This window comes from Anopheles darlingi, chromosome 2, assembly GCF_943734745.1.
Source record: "Anopheles darlingi chromosome 2, idAnoDarlMG_H_01, whole genome shotgun sequence".
Taxonomy (NCBI): Eukaryota; Metazoa; Arthropoda; class Insecta; order Diptera; family Culicidae; genus Anopheles; species Anopheles darlingi.
Genome location: NC_064874.1, coordinates 5,572,234 through 5,595,443, shown reverse-complemented (window position 1 = coordinate 5,595,443; position 23,210 = coordinate 5,572,234). Strand labels below are relative to the sequence as shown.

Genomic DNA, 23,210 nt, shown 5'->3' with positions numbered 1-23,210 from the left:
AGAGGCGATACGAACCAGCACGCCAACGAACGAACGACCGATACCTGTCGTCATACACCACACGGGGTCGGAACGTTGGATTTCGGTGACTGTTTTATGGTCGATTCGCTTCGCTTTGGAAGGACGAACCGGCGTGGTGCGGTGTGGGTCTGGCCTGTGTTGGCCTTCCCTGTTCCGCTACGGTTTCCGTTTGCCAAATCCGATCGATATTTCAAATCGTTCGCTACCGAATCGTTCCGTTACGTGTTGGCGGTGGTTGCTTCTGCTACTGCTGCTGCTACGACTCACACACTCACACGTACGCGTCGACTGATTGCGACGGACCTAACGACTGCTCGGTGGACCTTGCTTTGAGACTCCTCACCGTTACGCGGTTTTGCACACACCCGTGGACCGTTTGATCGCTTACTAGCACGCTAGTCGAGGCGGTTGGAGGCGTCACCGCGGGGCGGATGACCTTCGCAGTGGATTATCCGATCTATGTTTATGCGCGATCGCACCCGTGTTGTGGATTGCAATCGCCGTAGAGGCGAGAGAGGTGAGGAAATCATCTTTTGCGCCACCGGAACAACAACAACAACAACCAACGGTGGTGGAATGGTTTCGCCAGCAAAAGGGGTCCAACATGGCTAGTGAGTATCCGCCCTGTCTTTAAGTCGATACTTTGATGGATAGAGGATGCGATTAATGGACGCCTTTGATGTAGAAACAGAGTCCGGTGTTGATTTTGGGAATACCTTAAATCATCTCACTCATTAGATCATCTCATTTTCCTCTTCCTATCAAGTACTTTTCAAAAACAAGAAAATTGAAGAACCTTTCCAAACTATTTGTCGAAGAAGATCGAGCAACGGCGCTCGATGCTCGATCGGAACGTAGCAATATGTATTGAGCATATTGCATGGCATGGGTGCGTGACAAATCGATCGATTGCACTCGACTCAAAACACCGATTACGCGCTGCAATGACGCCGAGCAAGTGTTGCAGACACCACGCGAACCCTCGAAAATTGATCCGTTACGCTCGGCACGTTAGACCGGCAGCAACCTGCAGACCACTACGCGCTGCCTTAATGCGCAGTCACCTGTATTGTGTGGCCAGTGCATTGCGATGGCGACGACGACGACCACGAGGGACAAAAATTATGATTTGATGTTTGGTTTTTCTTTTCTTGTTTCTTTGCCATCGTTAGCATCTCGTCGACTCAGAACGGACCGCGGCAAATGTGTGGGGAACTGGCGGTGGCGGCGGACTGGTGGTGGTGACAAACAGCACGTAACGTGGCGCGACGTGGCGTGGCGCTTGAGACACTCGGCCAACTGATTGAGCGTGTAATGGAATTAAGAGATTCGATTCGCGCTCGCGCTGCAACCACTGCGGCCACTGCGAGTACGTTCGGGGCGTAGTGTCACCACGCGATTTGTGGTGTTTTCGTTTTTTTTTTGTTTTGGGTTTTGATTTCTGCGAAATGCATTTCCAATCTTCGATTCGAGACCGGGAGCCCCCTTCCTCCCCAGGGCACCGCCTGCTTTGATTGCTTTTGGACCGCTTTTTACCTTCCTTCATCGTAAGTCCAGACACTTCTGAAGGAACTGCGCGTGTGTGTGTTTGACGACGGCTCGCGTTTTGCAATTGATTGCTTGGATATTGTTTGCGCGCAGATCCGTTGTTGAAGGTGCAACCAACCGGAAGCGATTCAACGAGTTGGATAAACTCGGTTGGTGGTGGTGGTGGTGGTGGCACGTGTCAATATTAAAATCAAAAACACACTCTCCAAACGGCGGTCGAGTGAGAGGCAGCTTCTGGTTGAACAATGACCGCAGCTGCAAGTTGTGCATGTAACAATGAGGGGAGGTTAATGCATTAGAAACTACTGCAGCCCTCCGTCCGACCACCGATGGTTGGATCCTTGAAGGCTTCCAAAACCTTCTACCCAACGTTCATTACCCTCGGCAGCAGCAGTAGCAGCCTAAGTCTAGACCTAAGAGTCAACGCCGGGTGCAGGCCGCGAATTGCTTTCGCATGCAACATGTTGTGGATGTTATGCAACTGCGCGCAGAGCGGCACGAGAACCGCTTCAAACTAATTAATTTAATTACTCACACACACACCGACACACCGACACCAGTCCACCCACCTTGCATGCTCATCCTGGAGGGTGTGTGCGGTGGCGGATATTGCGCCAATTTGTTCCAAACCAGCTCGCGTGCCTCTTGTTCGATACTCCTTCGATTCGACATTCCTTTCTGATTTTGTGACTTTGTTTCGACAGTCATTCGACAGCACGCCAGCATCGCGGCTAGTGTCTGAAGAAGGACGTTCGACGGAGTGGCCATTGGCCCCCTCACTTCATTGGCTACTTGTGTGTTTTTGTGAATGCCTTCTACAACCAAACTTTATGGAGATTATTTTGTAAAACGTTTTCAGTTCTCTACGGAAACACCAACCGGCACACAGGGAGATAGAGAGAGAGAGAGAGAGAGAGAGGACTTCAATCCAGTCACGCCCGTTTCTAAAGACTTGTTCCCTGTTCGAGCATAATTTATTGGCATCAACAGTAGGGTCCAGGTCGGTCTAGGTCGGTCGCTCTGTACTACAACGCTCCAACTGCAAGCTCGACATCGAATTGGCGAATCAGTTCCAGCTTGTTGCATTCCCGCGGCAGTGCATACACACACACACACACACACCAGACACCCCACGGTGGGCCTTGGTGTGCTCGTGCAACGAAAAGAAGCAGCACACATTCACGTAACGGCAGGCAGGCAGGCAAATGCACCTTCCCGGATGCAACACCACCGCCGCCCGGCATGCGGTCTGAGACTAATTGCGCTCCGAAGGATCGGAAGATCGGGGGCGTCCGGGCCCTGCCCGGTACAAACCTGGCCGTAGGACTGTGCCTCTGCCGTCGTCGTCCGTTTGTTGATCAACAACAGTTCCAGTTGCAGTGCAAGGGCCAGAGAGGTCTCACCGCATGCATGCGGACCGGAGGAATCGGTACGGTAGGATTGAACAAGGTGCCAATTGGTAAAGGTCCTTTTCGACCTGTCTGTGTACGCATGCATGTGTGTGTGTGTGCCGGGAGGGTGGTCCCGAAGCAATCAACTCGCAACAACCTGTGGCGCAACCTGTGGTGATTGTTTGGTGCGCGAACCCTGGAATCCCGTAACCGGGCCCCTGTGCATGCTGAGCTGCCCCTGGCCTTTCGAGGACGGACACACAACACACAGGGGGACAGTGCGGCCAAGGTGCACTGGTGCGCACTTTATGCTCCCGAGAGTTATTGCTCAATTCGATTCAATTCCAGCAATGCTGTTCAGTTGTTTACCGGCTACTGGACATTTCCCGGGGTTGTAGAAGAGACGCTGGGGATTGGGCGAAGGTTGTTTTGTGGTTCCGTGACTGAAGGCACGGTTTATTCTTTACAGAACGAACGGAACTTCACGCCATCGGCTTTGTTTTCGTAAAACATGTCCAAACGAATGTCCTTGTTCGTTCGTCCGGACTATTGCCGCAAGATGGATGCTGCGTTGTGAATTGATTTCAGTTCAACATTGACCAAATATTTACCGTTTTAACCGACACATTCGCTGCGGAATCCTTTGTGTGGTGTGTGTGGTCTCGGTTGAAAGCCGGCAGCCAGCTTTTATGTCGAAGAACAATAGATAGACATATGGTCACAGTGGTTCGCAGTCAGAAGGATCAAACTCTTCTTCTAAAACTTCAATCGCTCGACCACAACTTGCTTGACCGAAATGTCTGGCCTGGCTGGCTAAAGACTGGAATGTGTGAAGTCACACCGTACACACACACACACACACGCACACACTTACGCAGCGTGGCGGTGTGCTCCTGATTTGAATAATGTACATTTCTCCTAACGAGGCCGTTAAGAATCCATTAGAACGTCTTGGGCGCGTTCGGTACCGTTAGCTCGCCATCACCATTGCCCAACGGCAACGTTTGGCTGGCTGACTGGCTGGCTGACTGGCTGGTCAGTTGGCCGGTTGGTTTGGCCTGGCCCCGTTTATTCCACAATCTATTACCATAATACGCATGGCCTCACACCAACCCGGGGACACCGAACCAGGTGCCAGGTACATCGATTGGACCGATCGATCCGTTCGACGGGTCGCGATTCACATTTGGCGACTAGGAAAGTGAGAAAAGCACGTCGGTTCAGTTCGCCCGGTCATTGGCCATGCGTGACATCACCCGGTCAGAACACCACACACACGCACACACACACAGACACACATAGTGTGTGTCACACTTTGCACTGCCGCGCAGATGAAGAACGCAAGACGAAGCTTCTTAATACTTCTTTGGTCGATCAGTCGGTTGGTGATTTAACACAATGTTGTTGTCTTGGTTGCCGGTGCGTGCGTGCATGATGCCATCGTTACAAATGTACAGTTACCTCCCCACCACAAGGCTCCCACCTACACGGAGGTGAGTGTATGACGGCCGAAAAGAAGGCGAGAAGGTCGTCTGGATCAACCGTTGGTGGGGTGGGGAATCGCGGAATCGCGAATGATTATTAGCTTTGTCCGTCACCATCATCATCGCACAGCAACCGAAGCTGGGGCGTGACGATCGTAAAAATTCTTGAGCATCTTCCGCAGCCGGACCTTTGGCGAGAGCGCGCATGTGTCCAGAATCCTGGTCCGGGGGAAGGAAGTTCAGCGAGGCGCAAGCATTTAAGTGCAATTACGCAGCGTCTGACCTAAAATTCGTGCTAATACCTCCGGGCAGCCGGCAATGTGTGTCACCGGGGTCGAGGTGTGCTTACGCTTTGTTTATTACCACAGAATTGAGGATTTAAAATGAGAATGATCGCGACTATAAACCGTTGGACGTTAATACGGTGTAATTGGCTTAAATGTAATTGATTGGCCTATTGAACGTCATTGAAGCACAGGCCACTAAGAAGTACCTCAAGTAGCGTTTGGTTATCCTCAATAATATTTGCAAAAGTTCTGTAATCTCAATCCTTCTGTAGGTCATCTTTCAGCGGTCACATTGCCTGACACTGCAGACCAGACAACACGAATGTGCGCTGAATGTACTTGAGACGTTTCTGATCAGTATCAGCAGTGACATCACAATATTTTCATTTCCCCTTTTTTGGATAACAGAGTGTTTTTTTTTGGTTTTCACTTACGCCAGTGCGCTTATCCTTCAACAAAATCATGATAATCTCAATTCGCAGTTTGCATTCTTCGCGCGGACATCATCTTCATCACCGGACACGCAGCGAAAGCACCGCCGATTCGGACGATCATCACGCGCTTATGGTATGTTTGTTCAGTCTTTTTCCTGTCGCTCAAGACACAGAGAAGGCAAACGGAGAGCCACAATCAGCGCACAAGAATGAAATTGTTGAGCAAGGTTGAGTAATAGCGATAGTGAAAGAGAAAGAGATAGAGAGAGCGCGAGAGGACAGGTAAGGGAAGATAATTTGGCGTCACAATTGGACGATGATTGAGCATCATTTGCGTTCGTGAGTCCAGACCAACGTTTCGTTACAAAATCATAGTTTGGTTTTTTGCAAATGATATTCTGGTTGTGTCTGAAGGTTGCATCATTTGCGTAGTGCGTGTATTCTACCAAAAAATGAAGAAAACAAAAACCGACTTTTCAATGTCGAAAGGGAAATGGACGCCATCTTTCTACGTAGAAAGCAGCCTCCCCATCTTGGCCGGTGGTGGTTTCTTCAATTCAATTGCCTCTCCTCTCTACAGTTTAACTAAATGGCTACGATCATGTCATGCGATTTAGGAAGTCGCCAAGCTGCTGCTGATGATGATGATGATGATGGTGGTGACGAATTATTAAACTACCACTTTGCTGTGTGACACTTACGACGTCCTACGAGAGCGGGAGGGAGAGAGAAAGAGCACCAGCCGGAAGCCGCTCGAGGAACCCACCTTTTAGCACGTTCGCCGAGAATGCTTTCAGTAAGAGACCTCCTCTTGCGTGCGTGCGTGCGTGTGTGTGTCTGTGTGATATTGAGGTTAATGATAGTTTTATTTTTGGCTTTGTAGGTTTTGTGTGTTTTAGAGACCCCTCGCTACTACACCTCAGGCTACTAGGATTTCCTTCACCTTCATCCACCCAGGGCCAACTCGACATGCGAAGCTCGCGACATGCGCACGGAGTGATTTTCTGGGGAAAGAAACTTTTCCCGCTGATTGCTAGGTTACAATGCCATCCCCGCTACTATGATTGTAATTTTTTGGGGATAACTGTAGCCCAAAAAACGCTGCGCACAGACGCGGACACGGCACGCGATTCTCGCTTGACAAAACAAATATGGAAAAACGAACGAACGGAACGCCATCATCGACCGACGGGACGGGACGCCATTTGGGTGTTGCCGCCAATTTGTTCGATTTTTGGAGCGAAAGAAAATAAAAGTAGCTGTCACATCGTCCTACCATCGCGCGACGATGCGTTATGCTTTGCCGAATGCGCTCGAGAGACGATGCGCACCCATTCGCGGCTTCCTTCATCGCCATTGCCATCGTCGCCATCATCGCCGTGGTCTGCGTTCCCGCGTAATCATTCCCGCAACATCATCACGGGAGAAAGTGTCTCCCGCGCGCGCGCCCGTCCGCCCGCGTATGACAACGCCATGATTCCTTCCCCTTCTTCTTCTTCTTCCTCGGTTCGCTTCCGCTTTTCTTTCTTGTTCTGTGTGTGTGCGCCGCGTTGTGCTTTTTTGGCGGAGCGATTCAACCGAGCAGGAGACAAACGACCTGTCGCTCGCCCGCGTGGATCGTGGGAAGATTGAAGATCGAGCTGCAACCCCCTCCCCCCACTGGTGGGGGACGGATTTTTTAACCGAACAAAACCATGATTCTGCCGGCAGGTTTCGCATCGCGCCAGACAATCATGTGCGTAGTCGCGGGCGCCTTTTTGCTTGTTGTTTTTTTTTCGATTTTTTTTTCTGGACGTTCTGGACCACCGGCAGCACTTCCACTTTTCGATTCGATTCTTTGTTTCGGCCTTTCTTTGGGGCTCGAAAGGAAGGGGGAGGAGAGAAGGAACCTCACTTCTGCACTTCCCTTTCTGCTGAAGGTTGCAGGCGGCTAAGGTGCGTGCGTGTGTGTGTATGTGTACGTGGCATAAGTGCGTCGTGTCTTCAGAAAAGAAGCAGCTTTTTTGATCGGTCATCCACGCTCTGCTAGCTGGCAAGACGACTCTCGGTTGCTTCGTTCCTGAATGATTCCCCCTCAAAGGGGTGGGAGTGTATGGGGAGAGGGCCAACGTATTTAGGTCAGCAACGCCAACGCGCTCACACATTCCCTAATAATGACAGCCGCGGCGCAGCACAGCGCTTGGGTTGCGAGCACTTATTCGGTCGTCATCATTTCTTCTACTCATCGCTCTCCTCACCTTTTTGTCTTTAACGCCCTTCCTTTAGCGTCCTCGTGTTTTTGCTTCCCTTCGAGGGGGTTCATTTTTACCTTTGCTTGACCAGATCCCCATCTTTCCCTTCCACCTTCTCATCCTCCTCCAGCGTGATCATGCTGCTGATGAAATCGAAAATTATGTAGTGAAACTGCTGTGGCCACGGTAAAGCCTCGGCCCGCGAGATGCTACAAACCTTGGCCTTGGCCCGGCTCCTGTGGTTCGCTGTGGATGAAGAAAGTGATCGGTGCGATGCGATGCGGTGCGACGCGATGATGGTTTCGGGATCTCGGAGCTTCCATGGAAGTCCCATGATCGTGACCTTCTATTGTGCTTCTCTCATCATCGCGCATCGATCGGATTTGTCGGACCGGACCGAAAAAACCAGCCAATCCCACCCCCTTTTTGGCGCACATTTAGTGCGATGACGGTGGGAAATACGGAAGACTGCGTCGTGATCGTCGGTCGGTGAGCAAGCGACGAACCCTCGGACGCGTTCGATTAACGTTTAATTGAATAAGCACCGGGCACTGGGCGCACCACAGTCACGGTTCTTCGTAGGATTCGCGTGTGTGTGTGTGCCGTGGTGGTAAGTGGAGTATTCGTTCGCAGACAAATGTCATACCGGTCTATCGGATCGGTCGCCGTTGACCTACATCCGGTAGCTACCCACACACACACACACACAAGCTGGTCTATGGTCTATTCATTTTCAGTGCTCCAGAGGCAACCAGCAGCTCTGACACTGGAAGCAGTTTGGTCGCAAGAAGTGGGGCTGCTTTGCGGTAGAATATCAATATCAGTGCAACCCGGTCGAGAGGGGAGGGCGATACATCCATGGCGCTCCTTCTCATCACCATCTTCGATTGCGACGACGACAACGACGACGACGACGAACCGATCACCCATTCCAGGATCATAAGACCATAAGTATAAAACCTGGCGCAAAACAGATAAACGGGTCTGAGGAACAAAAAAAAAAACAGAAAGAAATAGGAACCCGGTACAGGCCGGGATGGGGTTGGAAACCCGTTTGAATATTTCTTCATTTGCCAGGCCAGGTTTGCTCCACTCGCGCTCCTCCTCCTCTTCCTCCTCCTTCTGCACACTTCTACCCTTTGCGCTTCAGTGATTTTATTTGGTTTGTTTTTGTGCCGACTCATTTATGGTAAACTATGGAGGGCGGTACACTACTACACCACGGGGGGAATGGATGGTTCGCTGCTAGTGGAATGCGAACCATTTTTTGTTGTCCCATCCGTCGTCCATCCATTCGTAACCTCCATTCCAGGGCGGTAGGGCACAGATGATCGAGCGCATCGCAAGCGAAGTGCGGTCAGTGGTGTGATAGTGTTTTGTCTATCTATTGCCCGAATGCTTTTTACGTTGTTCGCTTCTAGTGCTGAAGATGGTTCGGTGAACGGCTAGCTGCTTGGAATGGTGGTTCCTTTCCTTAAATCGACCTTAATTGATGTCTAATGGCGCTCGGTTTGAGCGACAAAAAAGAAGCGCTTCGAATCAGGGGCAGAGGTTCGCGAAAAGTTTTCCTCTAATCATATCATAATTTTGCGCTCATCCAACAACAGTGCTAAAGATAAACAATACACCGGCACAGGAACCGGTTGGCGATGTGTTCGCCTGTTTTTTTGTTTTTTTGCCAGGCAGGATCGGCAGGACCACAATTTCGCATAAATACCTATTTTAGTGGCATTTTATGATAATTCGCTAACCATCTGGTTGTCATCTGGCACCGTTTATGGGGGAGACCGGAGAAGACCGTCACGGTGCAGTGGCCGAACGTGTTTCTATTTTCGGTTTTATTGCAGTTCCCCTTTTAGCGGCAGCGCGACGACGAGAATGATAATTTACCAAAAAAAGGCTACGAAAAAAAAAAGTAGAGTCAAAACATTTCTCCATTTCCATTCGCCTTTTCGAGCTGAGTATAGCGCTCGTCGTTGGGTGCTATCGCTTCAGGGCCTGCTGCTGCTGCTGCTGCTCTGAGGGCTACGGAGACAGCGCTCCATTTCCTTACTACTCCCAGCCAGCGGCTGCTGAGATTTCCGTGCCACAAATCCCATATACTCCATGCGCCATCATCAAAGCCTCGCAGATGCGACTTGAACTGGCTCTAGAGCCTAGAGAGAGAGAATAGGAGAGAGAGAGGAAGAAAGAGAGGAAAGGAGAGCGGTAGCGACGGTTCCTTATCCGCGAGGGGCGGCCTGGCCCTGGAGTAGGCAGCAGCACCGATTTAATTACTCATCCATTCAAAGCCTCATTCAGGGAGATTTGAATTAATTAGCTAATCTGCTCTGAAACTGTGCCAACGGAAGTGCCAACGAGGTGGTACCCGGCGGTGGTAATGCTGCACCTGACATCCCTCTCCCTCGCCAACCGAATATGGGTAAAGGGGAAGCTCGGAGAGCTGCACCGTTCCCTCGGGCGGTCTGAGAGAAATGAAAAGTTTTGTTTTCGTTTCATTCCACTTTTCCACTTCACACAGGAAGCGGGTTGCTGCCGGTTGCCGGGATGCATTTATGTTCTCCCGCTCGGTGCTCGTAACCCCACTTACAGACACACACACACACACACACACACACACACACAGCACAGCTTCCCGTAGCTGTCGGTTTTTGTTTTGTTACCAGACAGCAGCAGCAGTAGCAATGACGAGACTCCCGCGGAAAGAGAGTCATTAATAAATTGTCGAGCGCAGGGGCTGTGTGTTGTGGGCTGATGATGCGAGGATCCCCTAGGCGTGTGCGGTTGCTGCTGTCTTTCCCTCTCCCCCTCCCCCTTCCCAACCAACCAACCAACCATCCCATCACTCATCAACCACAACAATGCACCGCGCGTGGAAATGGATGCTGGGATGGAGTAGTAGTAGCAGCACTAGGGTGTGCGTGTGTGACTGCCCTGAAGGAAAAAGGGATGGATGGCGACGTTACCTAAATGCCGTTCGTCACTTGCGCTCGTTCCCAGCGGGTTCAGGTCAGCTCGAGGCGAAGGCCTAAGGTAAAGTGGAAAGGGGGGGGGGGGGGGGGGGGGATGGCGGGACGAGGCGTTGTTGATGATGATCGTTATAGTGGCGGTTGGCACCAACACCAACTCCTGGAGCTGGGGCCCTTTTGCTCCGATTCACGCCAACTTCGATCCAACGTTGCTGCACTCTTGGCTTCTCTTCGTGGCAGGTTTAGGGTTGCTAAGATTCCGTTAATTTGACGTCACCAACGTATGGTCAGCAACCGTTTGGGTAATTTCTCAACTAACCTGTCACCGGCGTTGCTGCTACCATAACTCACCCCGTGGATGCCCGGATGCCGGATGCAAACTCTCCTGGACCAACCGACAGACACCGGGAGAAGCTGTCCCGGATGATGTTGATGGATTGTGACAGCGGAACTCGGGGTGGAGTGGAGCGAATCTAGCTCAAGCGGGCGGGTAGTTCGGATGGCAAGAAATGAACAATTCTCTCTACCTCTCACTATGTGTGTGTGTGTGGCTGTTACTTTGCGCTCAAACATTTTGATCGTATTTTCATTGGATCTTCGACTTGGGCTTGGACTTCTTCGTTAACATTCTTCCGTAGGTTGGTAGCATGGTGACGGTTGATGGCTGACGGACCTTTCACTGGCGCAACAAGATGGGAGTACCACCGGCCTGGGAGTTGCGGCCGGAGCTGCGAACCAGCAGCTGATCGACCGTGGCGGCCGCCGATGACGATGAGGAGGAGGAGGACGACGACGATGCCGGTCGAATCAGGACGGCCGGTTGGAGGGTATGGATCAGCTGGGCCCTCGAACCAACCGATGGCTGATGGCGGACGACGGCATTGAATCCACGGCGATCGTCGGCAGTATAGTCGACGATGCGCTCGGTACCATCGGACTCGACCGTACGGTACTGGCCGCGGACTCGATCTCCCTGGCGTACCTCCTGCTGGCTCTTGATGTCACCGGACAGCTCATCGCGGACCGCATAACCGTAGCTGTAGTCCTCCCGGTCATCATCCCGATAGTCTCCACGGCGATCCTGACGATCCTGACGATCCTGCTCATTCTGTCGCTCGCTGCCGTAACGCTGCTGATCGTAGAGATCGTTCCGGTTCAGGTTATCGTGGAGCCGGCCATCATCGTACCCACTCGATCGCAGCACGCTCTGGCGATCCTGGTTGCGCCGTCCACCGATCTGGTACTGTTGCGCCTCAACGTACACGTTGACCAGCAACAGACCGACGGTAAGGAGTGTGATCTGGTGCGAAAGGGCGGTAAGTGATGAGCAGTAGCTGTATGGAGGACAGTACTACCAGATATCGTACCTTAGAAGCCATCTCGTAGTTGACTGATGAGGAGTTGGGGATTTGCTGCTGATGTGTTACACTTTGAATGTACCAAGCTGAACTGATGCTCTAACATGATCTAAGGTGGCCATTTTATATAGGTAGCTTTCTTAGTAGTGCCGCTACCTCGAGAACCTGTAAACTAGAACGATGTACACCTTGAACAGAGCACTACCAGGATACCCCGGATCACATTTCATCCGCTTGATCTTTATCCGCAAATCGATTATGAGGAGTAAGTTTGATGTCTGCGTTTTTGTTGGCAGTTACTTTGTATTATTTGTGCTGTCCTCGGTCGGTGGTTAAAGGTGTGCATTACCCATCTTCGCACTTCGTGTGTCGATGGATGTGTTAACTCGGGGACACCCCATACTGTGCTCATATTACGGCCGCAATGGGTGCGATAAGGTTTCTTGGTTGGCCTGGCTAGAACTCGTTTTAGGTGCTTGATCTTTCGATTTTCGCATGTAGAGGTAGGGGGTTACTATTGAAGTGCACCATGTCTGCTCTATATACAGTAGGGATTGCCAAGGTATGTTACATTACAAAAGGAAGCGAAAATTGGCGCGAAAAAATATAAAAACCACTTATAGTAAGTAACTTAAAGTCGTCTAAAATGGCGATCCTTTTCTCTAAGTTATCTTCTTTACAAACTCTTTCAAGGGAACCTTGATATGATATGGGAACCTTGAAGGTCATAAGAGGACCAGAAAAGCATATAATTTTTTTTGTAGAAAAGACAAAATCAAGCAAATTTAAGGAACGTGAAAATATCATGAAACATATGGTCCTATAAAGGTTGAATAAACTAAGACAACGCGCGCCATTTAACGCCTTTCCAGAGCGCAGCATTTTTTCCGGGCCAGCCCAGGCCGACAAAACGGAACCAGACGAAATATTTCGACATTCGTTCCCATCGTTGACCACTTCCGGCCCTCCTCCTCATTCCCTCCCCTTCCCTTCCATGGCAGGTGATTTATGAATGAACTAGATTACAACCCTCCCGGCGAGCGAGGCGCAAAACATTGATCACCCTCGTTACACTTCTGGTTGCTACCTCAAATCGCTGCTCTCCGGCCCCGTCTGAGCCGGGGCCCCGTGAAATGGCCCCCGAACCTCCCGAAAGAAGCCATGGCGTAGGCCGGGCGTAAGTAAGCCAACTCGTTGCGCGGTAATTTTGGGACGCGAACCATCGCGAGCATCAAAAGGCAAACCGCGTACAACGGACCGAAGTAGCGTGGTGGCAAGGCAGCGAGAGCGAGGGCGAGGGCGAGGGCGAGGGTTGTAATTGGCCTAATGTTGGTCTGACACTGCGAGTGCTTTGAAACATGATACCTGCGCGAGCGGCTCGCGGAAGGCTACCAGCGCAGCGACGGTACACCTGATGACGCGGGCGCGCGCGCGCTCACGATCCATGCACACGCACCGTGGCCCCCAAATGGATTGGACTCGGTGGTGTTGTGCCGTGACCAGAGCTTAGCGACGCACAGCTGCTCACTGGCAACTACTACTCCCCGAATCTCTGTGAATCTCCGAAGATATGGTTGCTCTTCATGGTTCGAGGTTTACCGTTAGCTTTTGATGGCGCAGATTGACTCATGCTTGTATTGGAGGGGGGGCATTATTAGAGACCACACCGCCCCAACCTTGGTAACCTTGACGGAGATGGAGGAATATGGAACACTAGTAGAAGCAGAATCTCGTGAGGAAAGAATTTCACAATACTTTGCGCTTATTTCAAGTGTATTTACCAATGACTCAATGGACGTTCAGTTCTAGGATACAGTTCTCGAAGTATCTCGAGCTAATGACGACTCTGGCGTGCACTCGTCCTTTGGCAAGAAGATACTATTAATGTTCACTGTAAAAAGAATAATCGCCTCAGGGCCTCCCGGATTCGATTTTCACTAGTTAGACTTAGGTGGTCGTACGGGGTCTTTTGCGTCATTTTCTGTGAACTCTTGCTCTGGGCACAGCTCACAGATGATGCTGGAAGTAGTGCTCCTCCGAGTGGAGAGAAATGTTTCTCAGAAAAGGCGGGGATAGACAAAAAAAAAGCACCCATCTAACCAGCAGCAACCGTCATCTACGAAACAAGAGGAGAAAGATGAAGCAGAAGAAACCCAAATTCCCTTTCCGCCTCGAGCGGTACCAGAAGTACCGAAATAGCCTGAGAACCGGAATCGTACCCGAGCCCGGGAGCGGTGCGAGTGTGCGCGAGGGCGCGCGCCAGAGAGAGGGTCCTAGATTTGTGGTTTGTTTGACTCGCCAAACATCGTTGACCTTAATTTTTATGACGCGCAGATCAAGAGTACCGAACCGAGTTGCTGGTTGGCGCTGGGTGGCTGGCTGACGGGGCATTTTGTTGGTGGAGTTGGTTTAGTTGCTTTTTTTTAGCTTCCGCACCACCAACCTAGTCTCTAGGTCCCCCGGGGTTGCTCTCTAGCCTAGCGGCTGCTTACTTTTGCACTGATTCTTCTTCTACCTTTTTTTTTGCTGATCTCTCGGCACTGGTTGGTGGGTATGGGATTTACGGGATTCGTTTTGACCAAACGGCGATCCGCTGTGCCCGTGGGAGAGGGGCACTGGCGGAGATGCTGCATCGGCCGGCAATCTCTTGACGATGTCATTAACAGCAACCCCCTTTAGCAACATCCAGCATCCAGCAGCAGAGAGTGCGTGAGTGCGTGCGTGCGTGCATGCGTGTTTGTGTGTGCTCTTGTGGTGATGGTTGCTAGCTGACCGAGACGATCGAAGATGGCTTAATTTGAAGCGACACGGTTTGGCAGGTTTGCGCGAGTTTCGTGTCTTCATCACTTCATCGTTCGAGAGTGGATTGTATTTTACTTTCTTTCTCAGTAGCCATTGATGTGAACGCAGCAGCGGAGTGGTTTGCTGATGTATGATGCCTGGAAATAAGTGCTCGATGATCACGTTCACGCTTATCTGATCTTAACGGGGCTGTTATGTTTGCGGAAGCATTTATAAGTCACTCGATTTCTTAATTTTATCAACTAGTGTGTTGGTTAACCAACAGTACGATTCTCGAGGCCCTTGTTAATTTTTGATTTATACACTTTAATTGTTGACAATCGGCCGTCGGCTGCTACGTTGAGCTGACCTGTATAGTGGATAAGACTCGCGCTCATTCGGTCATATTGTCGAGAATCTCGCACCTTATTTGGCAAGATAAATGCATTTTGGTTGTTTACTCGGCAGCAGTACAATGCATTTTTTTTTCTCACTCCCCGGCAGTGCTTGTGCCAATGTTACGCCAATGCAAAATGCAGCAGCAAATATGTACACGCGGCTACGCAAGCGATTGAGAAGTGTTTGTCATTGTCACCGACTTCAAAAGAAGACAATTTGTGTTCGACAACTGAATTACGAGCTGCAGAACGCGGCCGTGGTTGACGATAAATAACATTATGGAACGTAGAATGTCATAACAAGTAGAATCAGAACGAGAATGCAGCGGTTCATCCAAACAGTTTTGCGAAAGTCTCAAAACAACTGGTTTGACCAAATTGATGGCTTCATTATTTACGAAGGAGCTGGTGTCACAACTCCTGGATTGGTGTCACCGTCACATATCGTGTAAAAAACGTCAAGCACTACCGCCAAACATCTTCGGATGTTGTTTACCGAATCGTCCATGCGAATATTTGAACACACGACTGGCAACGATTCCAGAGATGCCACCATCTGCCATCGGACCGAGAACAACGTATATACACAGATGTTACGAGAACGTCCTCGAGGACATTCTTGATTTTTAACGGTTCCGGTTCCCAACTCCACACTTTATGACACTTTCTTTCCGTTCCGGTGTCACTGAGCGGTGGTCGAGCAGAATTTGCGTCTTGTGATGATGATGACGACAATGGCGCAGGCCATCATTATGGGTGCCAGGCGCTAGCAGCGTAGCATGCAATTTGGCAATTAAGCCCGGGAAACGCCCTTCGCCGGGATGTCAACCGTTATGGAGAAGCATGTATGCAAATCGATCACCGAAACGATCGCCTTCGCCTCACCAAGGACAGGGCTCGTCGTCGTTCCGTTTCGGCGCCTCACACCAAACACCTCACCATTGCCGGCGTGCAAGGCCAAGGACGTGCAACGGGGACTTCCGACGGCGAAGATCCCTCCAAGCTTCGAAAACGGTTTGTTACCGAACGTTCGTTTGCTTGTTCATTCGCGCCAGTCGGCCACGCTTACACTCACAGGACGACAGGGGCATCCAATGTGCCATTCTTTCCTCCAAAAAAACCGCTTCCAATTCGAATAATCGATGTCCCCGAGCACATACTCGGGTAAAATGCAAAACATGGCGGCCCAAGATGATTGATGGAATGGTCTGCCCGACCGCGATGGTTTTTGAGAGCTTTCGGCTGCACACCACTGCTGCAGCTTGTTTATGATCCGGTTCTCATTTGCATTTACAGGTCAGCACCATAAACGCCGCTCGTTCTGCCGACGGTTCCACGGCACTTCATTCGAAGCCCTTTTTTTGTTCGCCCGAGAAGATCCATCTTGGAGGGCACCCCGATCCCGTCCTGGGCTTGCTGGTCCCGGGGCTGGGAGTAATAAATAAATAATAATTATTACTATATAGAGGTTTGAAGTTTTCACTCGGCTGCGCTGCGCGGTTGTCCCAAACCGAAATAGATGCTGGCGAATCAAAGGCCGACGGCTCGTCCGACAAGACGTGAAGACGAACCGCGCAACCCGTAGCCGATCGGTAAATCAATAAAATTCGATTTTCAAATCGCGTTCCCTGGCTGGTGCTGGCCTCGCGATGGTTGCCTCTTCCTAGACAGCTGGACCACGGCTAGTGAAAGCGTTCAAAGGCCCGTGCGCATACGAATGCTGGCGATAAGTGTTGCTTGTTGTGCCTTCTATTAGATTTGTTTACTCTTAAATCATGCCAATCATCTCGCTCATTTACATGCTACCCCGGCACTGGAGGCCACGTGCTGATTACGAGTCGTAACTGTAAATCATAAATCAATAATAAATCACAATGTTTTGACAGCAGTCCGTGAATTGGCTGGAGAGGGAGCAGTATCCTTCCCGGGCAGAATGCGCTGGCCGGATTGCCGAAACAAGGCACCAGGTAATTATCATTTGCGCCGCACTCTTTCGTTAATGGTCGTGTTTGTTGTTGCAGAAATGCTGGTGCTGGAAGGGTTTTCCCCCTCCCCAGAAAGAACCGGTCATCGAAAGGGTTTTTCGGAACGGCAGACAACAAACAGGTGGTTCGTCTCGGACAGGATGCATCAGTGGGCGCCTCGATTGGCCAATCGGATCCTCGATGGCGATCGCATGTTACCATCCCGTATCAGTATCAATTCGCGGTCACCAAAACGGCCACAAACGATCCGCCGGTCGGAATGTTGCAGACGTGGTTCGCAAACATAAAAACCGTGTTGCTTGTTCAGGCTGGATGGGATTGACCCCCATCTGATCAAGGAAGATCGCTGCTTCCGGCTACCAGCAAAGACGGGGCGCTGATGATAAGGCAGACGAAAGCAGAGAGGGGGTGCGTCCCACCGTCGAATGAAATGGGAATTTGGGACAGCACGCAATTCGCGCCCAAAGTCCCAGATTCAGGTTCTTTCCTTTCGGCCAGTTAATGGCCAAACGAACGACCAGGCGAGAGCGAAAGAGAGATATAGAGAGAGAGAGAGAGAGAGAGAGAGAGAGAGAGAGAGAGAGAGAGAGAGAAAGAAGGAGAGAAAGGTGCAAGGAGAGGAGGACTTAAATAAATAAAGTAAAATGATCGCCAACAAATCGTACATTCGCTTAAAGATCATGCACGGCCTCGGGGCGGACCCCGGCTCATCATACACACATCGTCATCGTCGTCGTCGTCGTCGTCGTTCGGTTTGTTCGCTCGAAGGCAGATTCGCGCATGGAAGCATTTTAATTACATTTTTATGTTCTCACTGGTCGGACCTTCCTGCCACCGGCACCGGGACCAGGCGGTGGTAGTAGGTCGCCCGAAAAGGAGGCGCATTTTGGGGCGTCCAGCCTGTGGGTAGTGTAGTGTGCTGGCGAAGCGGGTCGAAGTCAGTGGCCATGACCGTTGCGTTGCTGCGTCGTCGCCCGTCGTGGACCCGCGGACGACGGTCAGGCCAACCATCATGGTCAGGGCCAGACGTTCGGCGTTTCTCGAGGAATAAATTTCGTCCAACGGTAAACGATTTTCGAAGTGGCCAAACAAGAAGACCCAACCAACAACATCCGGAATGGGGTGGAGAAGGGGAGGGGTGTTGGGGCAGGATTCTACCTGTCCCGGTGTAACTAGTGTGAATTGTAAATTGTAATGTCCCCTCGTGCGGACCATAATCGAAACCTGAATCCTCCGAACAAAAGGCAGCCGCTATGATTTACGCCGTATCGCGCCGTTGTGTTCTTCTCAACGTTTGGGCGTTTCATCATCCTGGCCGAGGCAGGGGGAGGCAGTTGCGTCCATCAATGAATGTTGTCGAACAAGCCCCGCAAGCCTCGTTAGGAGCCTGCGGGTTCGGGCTTATTAACTTTTAACCGTTTTGGCGCTTGCGTAAAAAAAAGGGTCATTAATTTAAGCGAACCCGGCGTCGCACTGGGCGTCATCATCGGGCGCATCCTGGACCACACCCCCCCACTCCCCTGCCCCTATCAGATCTACGCCCCTCGGTGCACGTGTCGCGGCTTGATTTATCGTCATTCCAGACGGGTCCGCGGGTCCAAATGGGCTGCTCATGTGGAATTCGCAAAGTTTTAGCCAACTGACCTACAAACGGGAATCAGGTATCGGGGAGGAGGGGTCGAGACGGGGGGGTAAGACAGGAGATGCAAATTGGCGAAGAAGACGTGCCGGTACTAACCTGTCCAAAATTAACCCAGACACGTATGCGCACCGGCTGCCGTATGAATGAATGAATGAACTTCGCGGGGATTCTCCGTGCGTGCGTTAGTGCAATGTTTATTTGAGAACTTTTTGTTAACATTTAGTTGGTGCGCTTGGTGTGAGGTGCTGGAGTGAGGGTTCCATTTGAACCCTTTAGTTATTGTGCTAATCAGGTGCTATCAAGTGCGTATATGTTATGGCTTAAGTTTAAGAATAAGTTCTTATTTTGAATACATTAATTATGTTTAAATAGCTTCTGTTATGTAAATAATTTATGTTGCGAGAGTTGCGAGTATGTTGCTACTGGATTGTTGTAGGTAAAGATTGCAGAAATTGTATGATTTAAGTGCAGGATACCATGTTATTACTTATTAAAATTATGCTAAATATGTATCAAGTGGTGCAATTAGCAGTCCACCTATATCTACATCAATTGTCAATTGTATTAATGTTTATTTTATGTTAGTGCTTTAATAATAAATTCTCAATAAAAGTACGATGAAGTGATTCCCTTTTTTTATAATCTGTACTAGAACATTCCTTGCATTCGGCATTATATGTTTCTGCAGAATTGGGATGTTTATCAAAGTTTTGTTAATATGTTATGTGTGACAGTGACTACTAACGTTCTTCGGTGCATGTAACGATTGTTGATATTGCTGCCATACAGTAGATCATTACGTGTGCTAATGATTGAATGCCTCCAAATACTTATTTGATGCTAAGTAAAAACGTTATAAACGTGTAGATGAGATTAATAAACTCGGAAAACTTGACCATCGATATTTCCCCATATGAGCCACAGGTGAACCGGATGCGTTGCTGGCTGCGCCCGAGCAGCAATCGAATCGTCAATACCGCTGAACGATATTCACGGTGAAACTCGTCTGAATGGTGCATCTGCATCATCCAACGTGTACCGTACAGCCGATCGCCGATGTAGACATTCTGCAAACGATTAGCTATTAAATGGGTTTGGGCAAGAACAAAAGGCTCAATATCGTACCATATCCTGGATCTTTTCTACAAGCAAACAAAAGATGAAGTACAGCAAAAGGATAACGGTGGCAAACATGGTGATAACCAAGTTACCCTCGGAATAGTTACCATCCTGAACAGTGTACCAGGCACTCACGACCACTATTATTGCGAGGAAGTGAAAGGGAAGAAACACTGAGCTGGTCATCTGTTGCAGAATAGATAGCATGCTGTGGATGAGAGAAGATACTTGGTGTAATGATGGTGTTCTAGTGGCGGGATATTGTTCCAGCGGTTATTACGTAAAAATCTCAGAGTGTCGCTTAGCGCAGCTTCGCAGCTCTTCTGTGTAAATCTTCCAGAACAGGGCGGTGTAGTTTCTGTTACGTAAACGGAACGAACTAGCAACTGATAGTTGGCCCAATCGGTCAGCTACCGTCATATCCAATTCTCCCAAACAGGTGGCCAATAGCTCCATTTCGGCCAGCAATCCAACAGTGGTCGCGTAAATGATGGAACAACCCATAAACCATCCCAATGAAGGAACTAGTATGTACAGAATGTATACTTTTTGAACGAACACGTTGTCAACGACTTCTCCTCGCACTTCTAGCATCATGAACATGGCAAAATAACTGTTCATTGACAATTCTAACGCTTTTAAAACAAGAGTTCCGAGTTGGGGGCCTAACAGAAAGAAATTGCACCAGCGGTACCAGCGCGTCCTGATTCTCCAGGCTAATGGGTGATCTCTGGCGAAGGACCTTTCGTTGACGAACGATACGAGTTGCTGAAACTGCTTGTAGTGCGCAGCATAGATGATCATTTGGATAATGGCAGCAACATTCAGGATAGAGCAACCTAGCTGAATACTTAGAAAACCACTGGGTAGTGGTTGATGCCGCAGGTAGTATAGTTTGTGCCCGATGCTCACGAGATACAGCACATTTAACGTGATGTACGTCAGGAAGCGAACCTTCTCCGATCGGGTGCCGAAAGGGGATGGCAATCCGGTTAACATTTGAAAGGGGCGCAGAAAGTGGAAGTAACTGCGGTCCTCATGCATGTACCACACTGCATTCAACTGATCTTTCAGCCAATCCCTTGCTAACGACACTTTACCGAGAAGCATTGTTGCCTGTTGCTTACCCTCGTAGGCACTGGTCTGATCGTAACTGAATCGTTTGTTGCTCTAGTTGAGCTGACAATCCTTGTCAATCAGACAACATCCATAGCAGCACTAATGTGCAGGTATGGAGAGCTGTTTAAAGATTCACCATCCGCATTGCACATGACAGGATTCTTTCCTTGTTCTTCTGTTGTGGTCTATAAGTAATGAAAGGCCCCATGACCAGGTGATGGTATCCTTCGATTTGCCTCTAATTTAGCGCCAGTAATAAGCACCCATTATTCGCCCTTTGCCAATCTTTTGATCAATGAATGTCTTTGAGAGTATAAAAATGTGCAAGGAGGTATCTTACATAAGAGAAAAGCAACTTCACAAGCTGCTAATCTTAAGAATATAATACAATTTTGAACTCTAATGCAATAAAAGCGATGATGAAGCAGTAGAGTGCAGAAAATAATACAACAAGAGTAGTCGAATTTTGCCATGACACTGAATACTTAGTTCATGCTAAGCAGAAACATCATGAACGTGTAGATGAGATTAATAAACTCGGAAAACTTGACCATCGATATTTCCCCATATGAGCCACAGGTGAACCGGATGCGTTGCTGGCTGCGCCCTAGCAGCAATCGAATCGTCAATACCGCCGAGCGATATTCGCGGTGAAACTCGTCTGAATGGTGCATCTGAATCATCCAGCCTGTACCGTACAGCCGATCGCCGATGTAGACATTCTGCAAACGATTAGCTATTAGATAAGTGAACCGAGTAAAGGCAAATGCTAAAACAGAAGGAATAAAAAGGGATCGTACCATATCCTGAATCTTTTCCACAAGCAAACAAAAGGTGAAGTAGAGCAGAAGGATAGTGATGACAAATATGCTGATAAGCAAGTTAACCTCAACGTAGGTTTCGCCCTGAGAAGCATACCAGCCACTCAAGACCACCGCGGTAGCAAATAAGTGAAACTGAAGAAACACTGAGCTGGTGATTTGTTGCAACATTGGCAATATTCTGTGGACGAGAGAAGATACTTGGTGTAGCGATGCTTCTAGTGACGGAACACTGTTCTAACGGGTATTACGTAAAAATTTCACAGTGTCGCTTAGCGCAGCTACGCAGCTCTTCTGTGTAGATTTTCCAGAACCGGGCGTTGTAGTTTCTGTTACGTGAACGCAACGAACCAGCAACTGATTGTTGGCCCAATCGGTCAGCTACCGTCCTATCTAATTCTCCCAAACAGGTGGCCAATAGCTCCATTTCGGCCAGCAATCCAGTGGTGGTCGCATAGATGATGGAACAGCCGATGAACCATGCCATTGCCGGAACCGTCGAGAAAAGATTGTACATTTTCTGAACGAACCCGATGTCGACGATCTCACCGTGCACTTCTAACAGCGTGAGCTTGGAAAAAGAACTGCCCATTGACCACTCCATCAATTTTATAACCAAGATACCGAGCTGCGGTCCTAACAGAAAGAAATTGCACCAGCGGTACCAGCGCGTCCTGATTCTCCAGGCTAATGGGTGATCTCTGGCGAAGGATCTTTCGTTGACGAACGATACGAGCTGATGGAACTCCTCATAATGCGTAGAGTAGATGATCATTTCGATGATCGCAGCAATGTTTACCATAAATCCAGCCAGCTGCACACAAATGAAACCAATCTCCGAGGGTTGATATTGTACGTAATATAGCTTGTCTCCAAGGTTTACGAGATTCAACACAATTAACGTGATGTAAGTCAGGAAGCGAACCTTCTCCGATCGGGTACCGAAAGGGGATGGCAATCCGGTCAACCGTTGAAAGGGGCGCAGAAAGTGGAAGTAACTGCGGTCCTCATGCATGTACCACACTGCATTCAACTGATCTTTCAGCCAATCCCTTGCTAACGACACTTTACCGAGAAGCATTGTTGCCTGTTGCTTACCCTCGTAGGCACTGGTCTGATCGTAACTGAATCGTTTGTTGCTCTAGTTGAGCTGACAATCCTTGTCAATCAGACAACATCCATAGCAGCACTAATGTGCAGGTATGGAGAGCTGTTTAAAGATTCACCATCCGCATTGCACATGACAGGATTCTTTCCTTGTTCTTCTGTTGTGGTCTATAAGTAATGAAAGGCCCCATGACCAGGTGATGGTATCCTTCGATTTGCCTCTAATTTAGCGCCAGTAATAAGCACCCATTATTCGCCCTTTGCCAATCTTTTGATCAATGAATGTCTTTGGGAGTGTGTAAGAATGTGCAAGGAGTTATCTTACATAGGAGAAGAGTATCTTCATAAGTTGCTCAAGTCCGTGGCTTACGCTTAAATAGTTTTAACATGAGCAGAACATAAGACTTGGAATCGGGGAAGTGGAAAACAGAAAGGAACGAGTAACGGCGACAGAACCAATGAGATGTTGGCTAATGAAGTTGCCAAAGTAATGGGTTCACCATAATGGGAAAATC

General features: G+C 49.5%; 1 protein-coding gene across 1 annotated transcript; it reads right to left on the bottom strand.

The window, feature by feature from the left end:
- Window positions 1-10,903: 10,903 nt before the first annotated feature.
- LOC125948244 (uncharacterized) lies at window positions 10,904-11,855 on the bottom strand. Its single transcript, XM_049674110.1, has 2 exons — window positions 11,733-11,855; window positions 10,904-11,665 (listed from the first exon to the last, which is right to left on the bottom strand). The coding sequence occupies exons 1-2, from the start codon at window positions 11,742-11,744 to the stop codon at window positions 11,042-11,044; spliced, it is 636 nt and encodes a 211-aa protein (XP_049530067.1). The 5' UTR covers window positions 11,745-11,855; the 3' UTR covers window positions 10,904-11,041.
- Window positions 11,856-23,210: the final 11,355 nt, after the last annotated feature.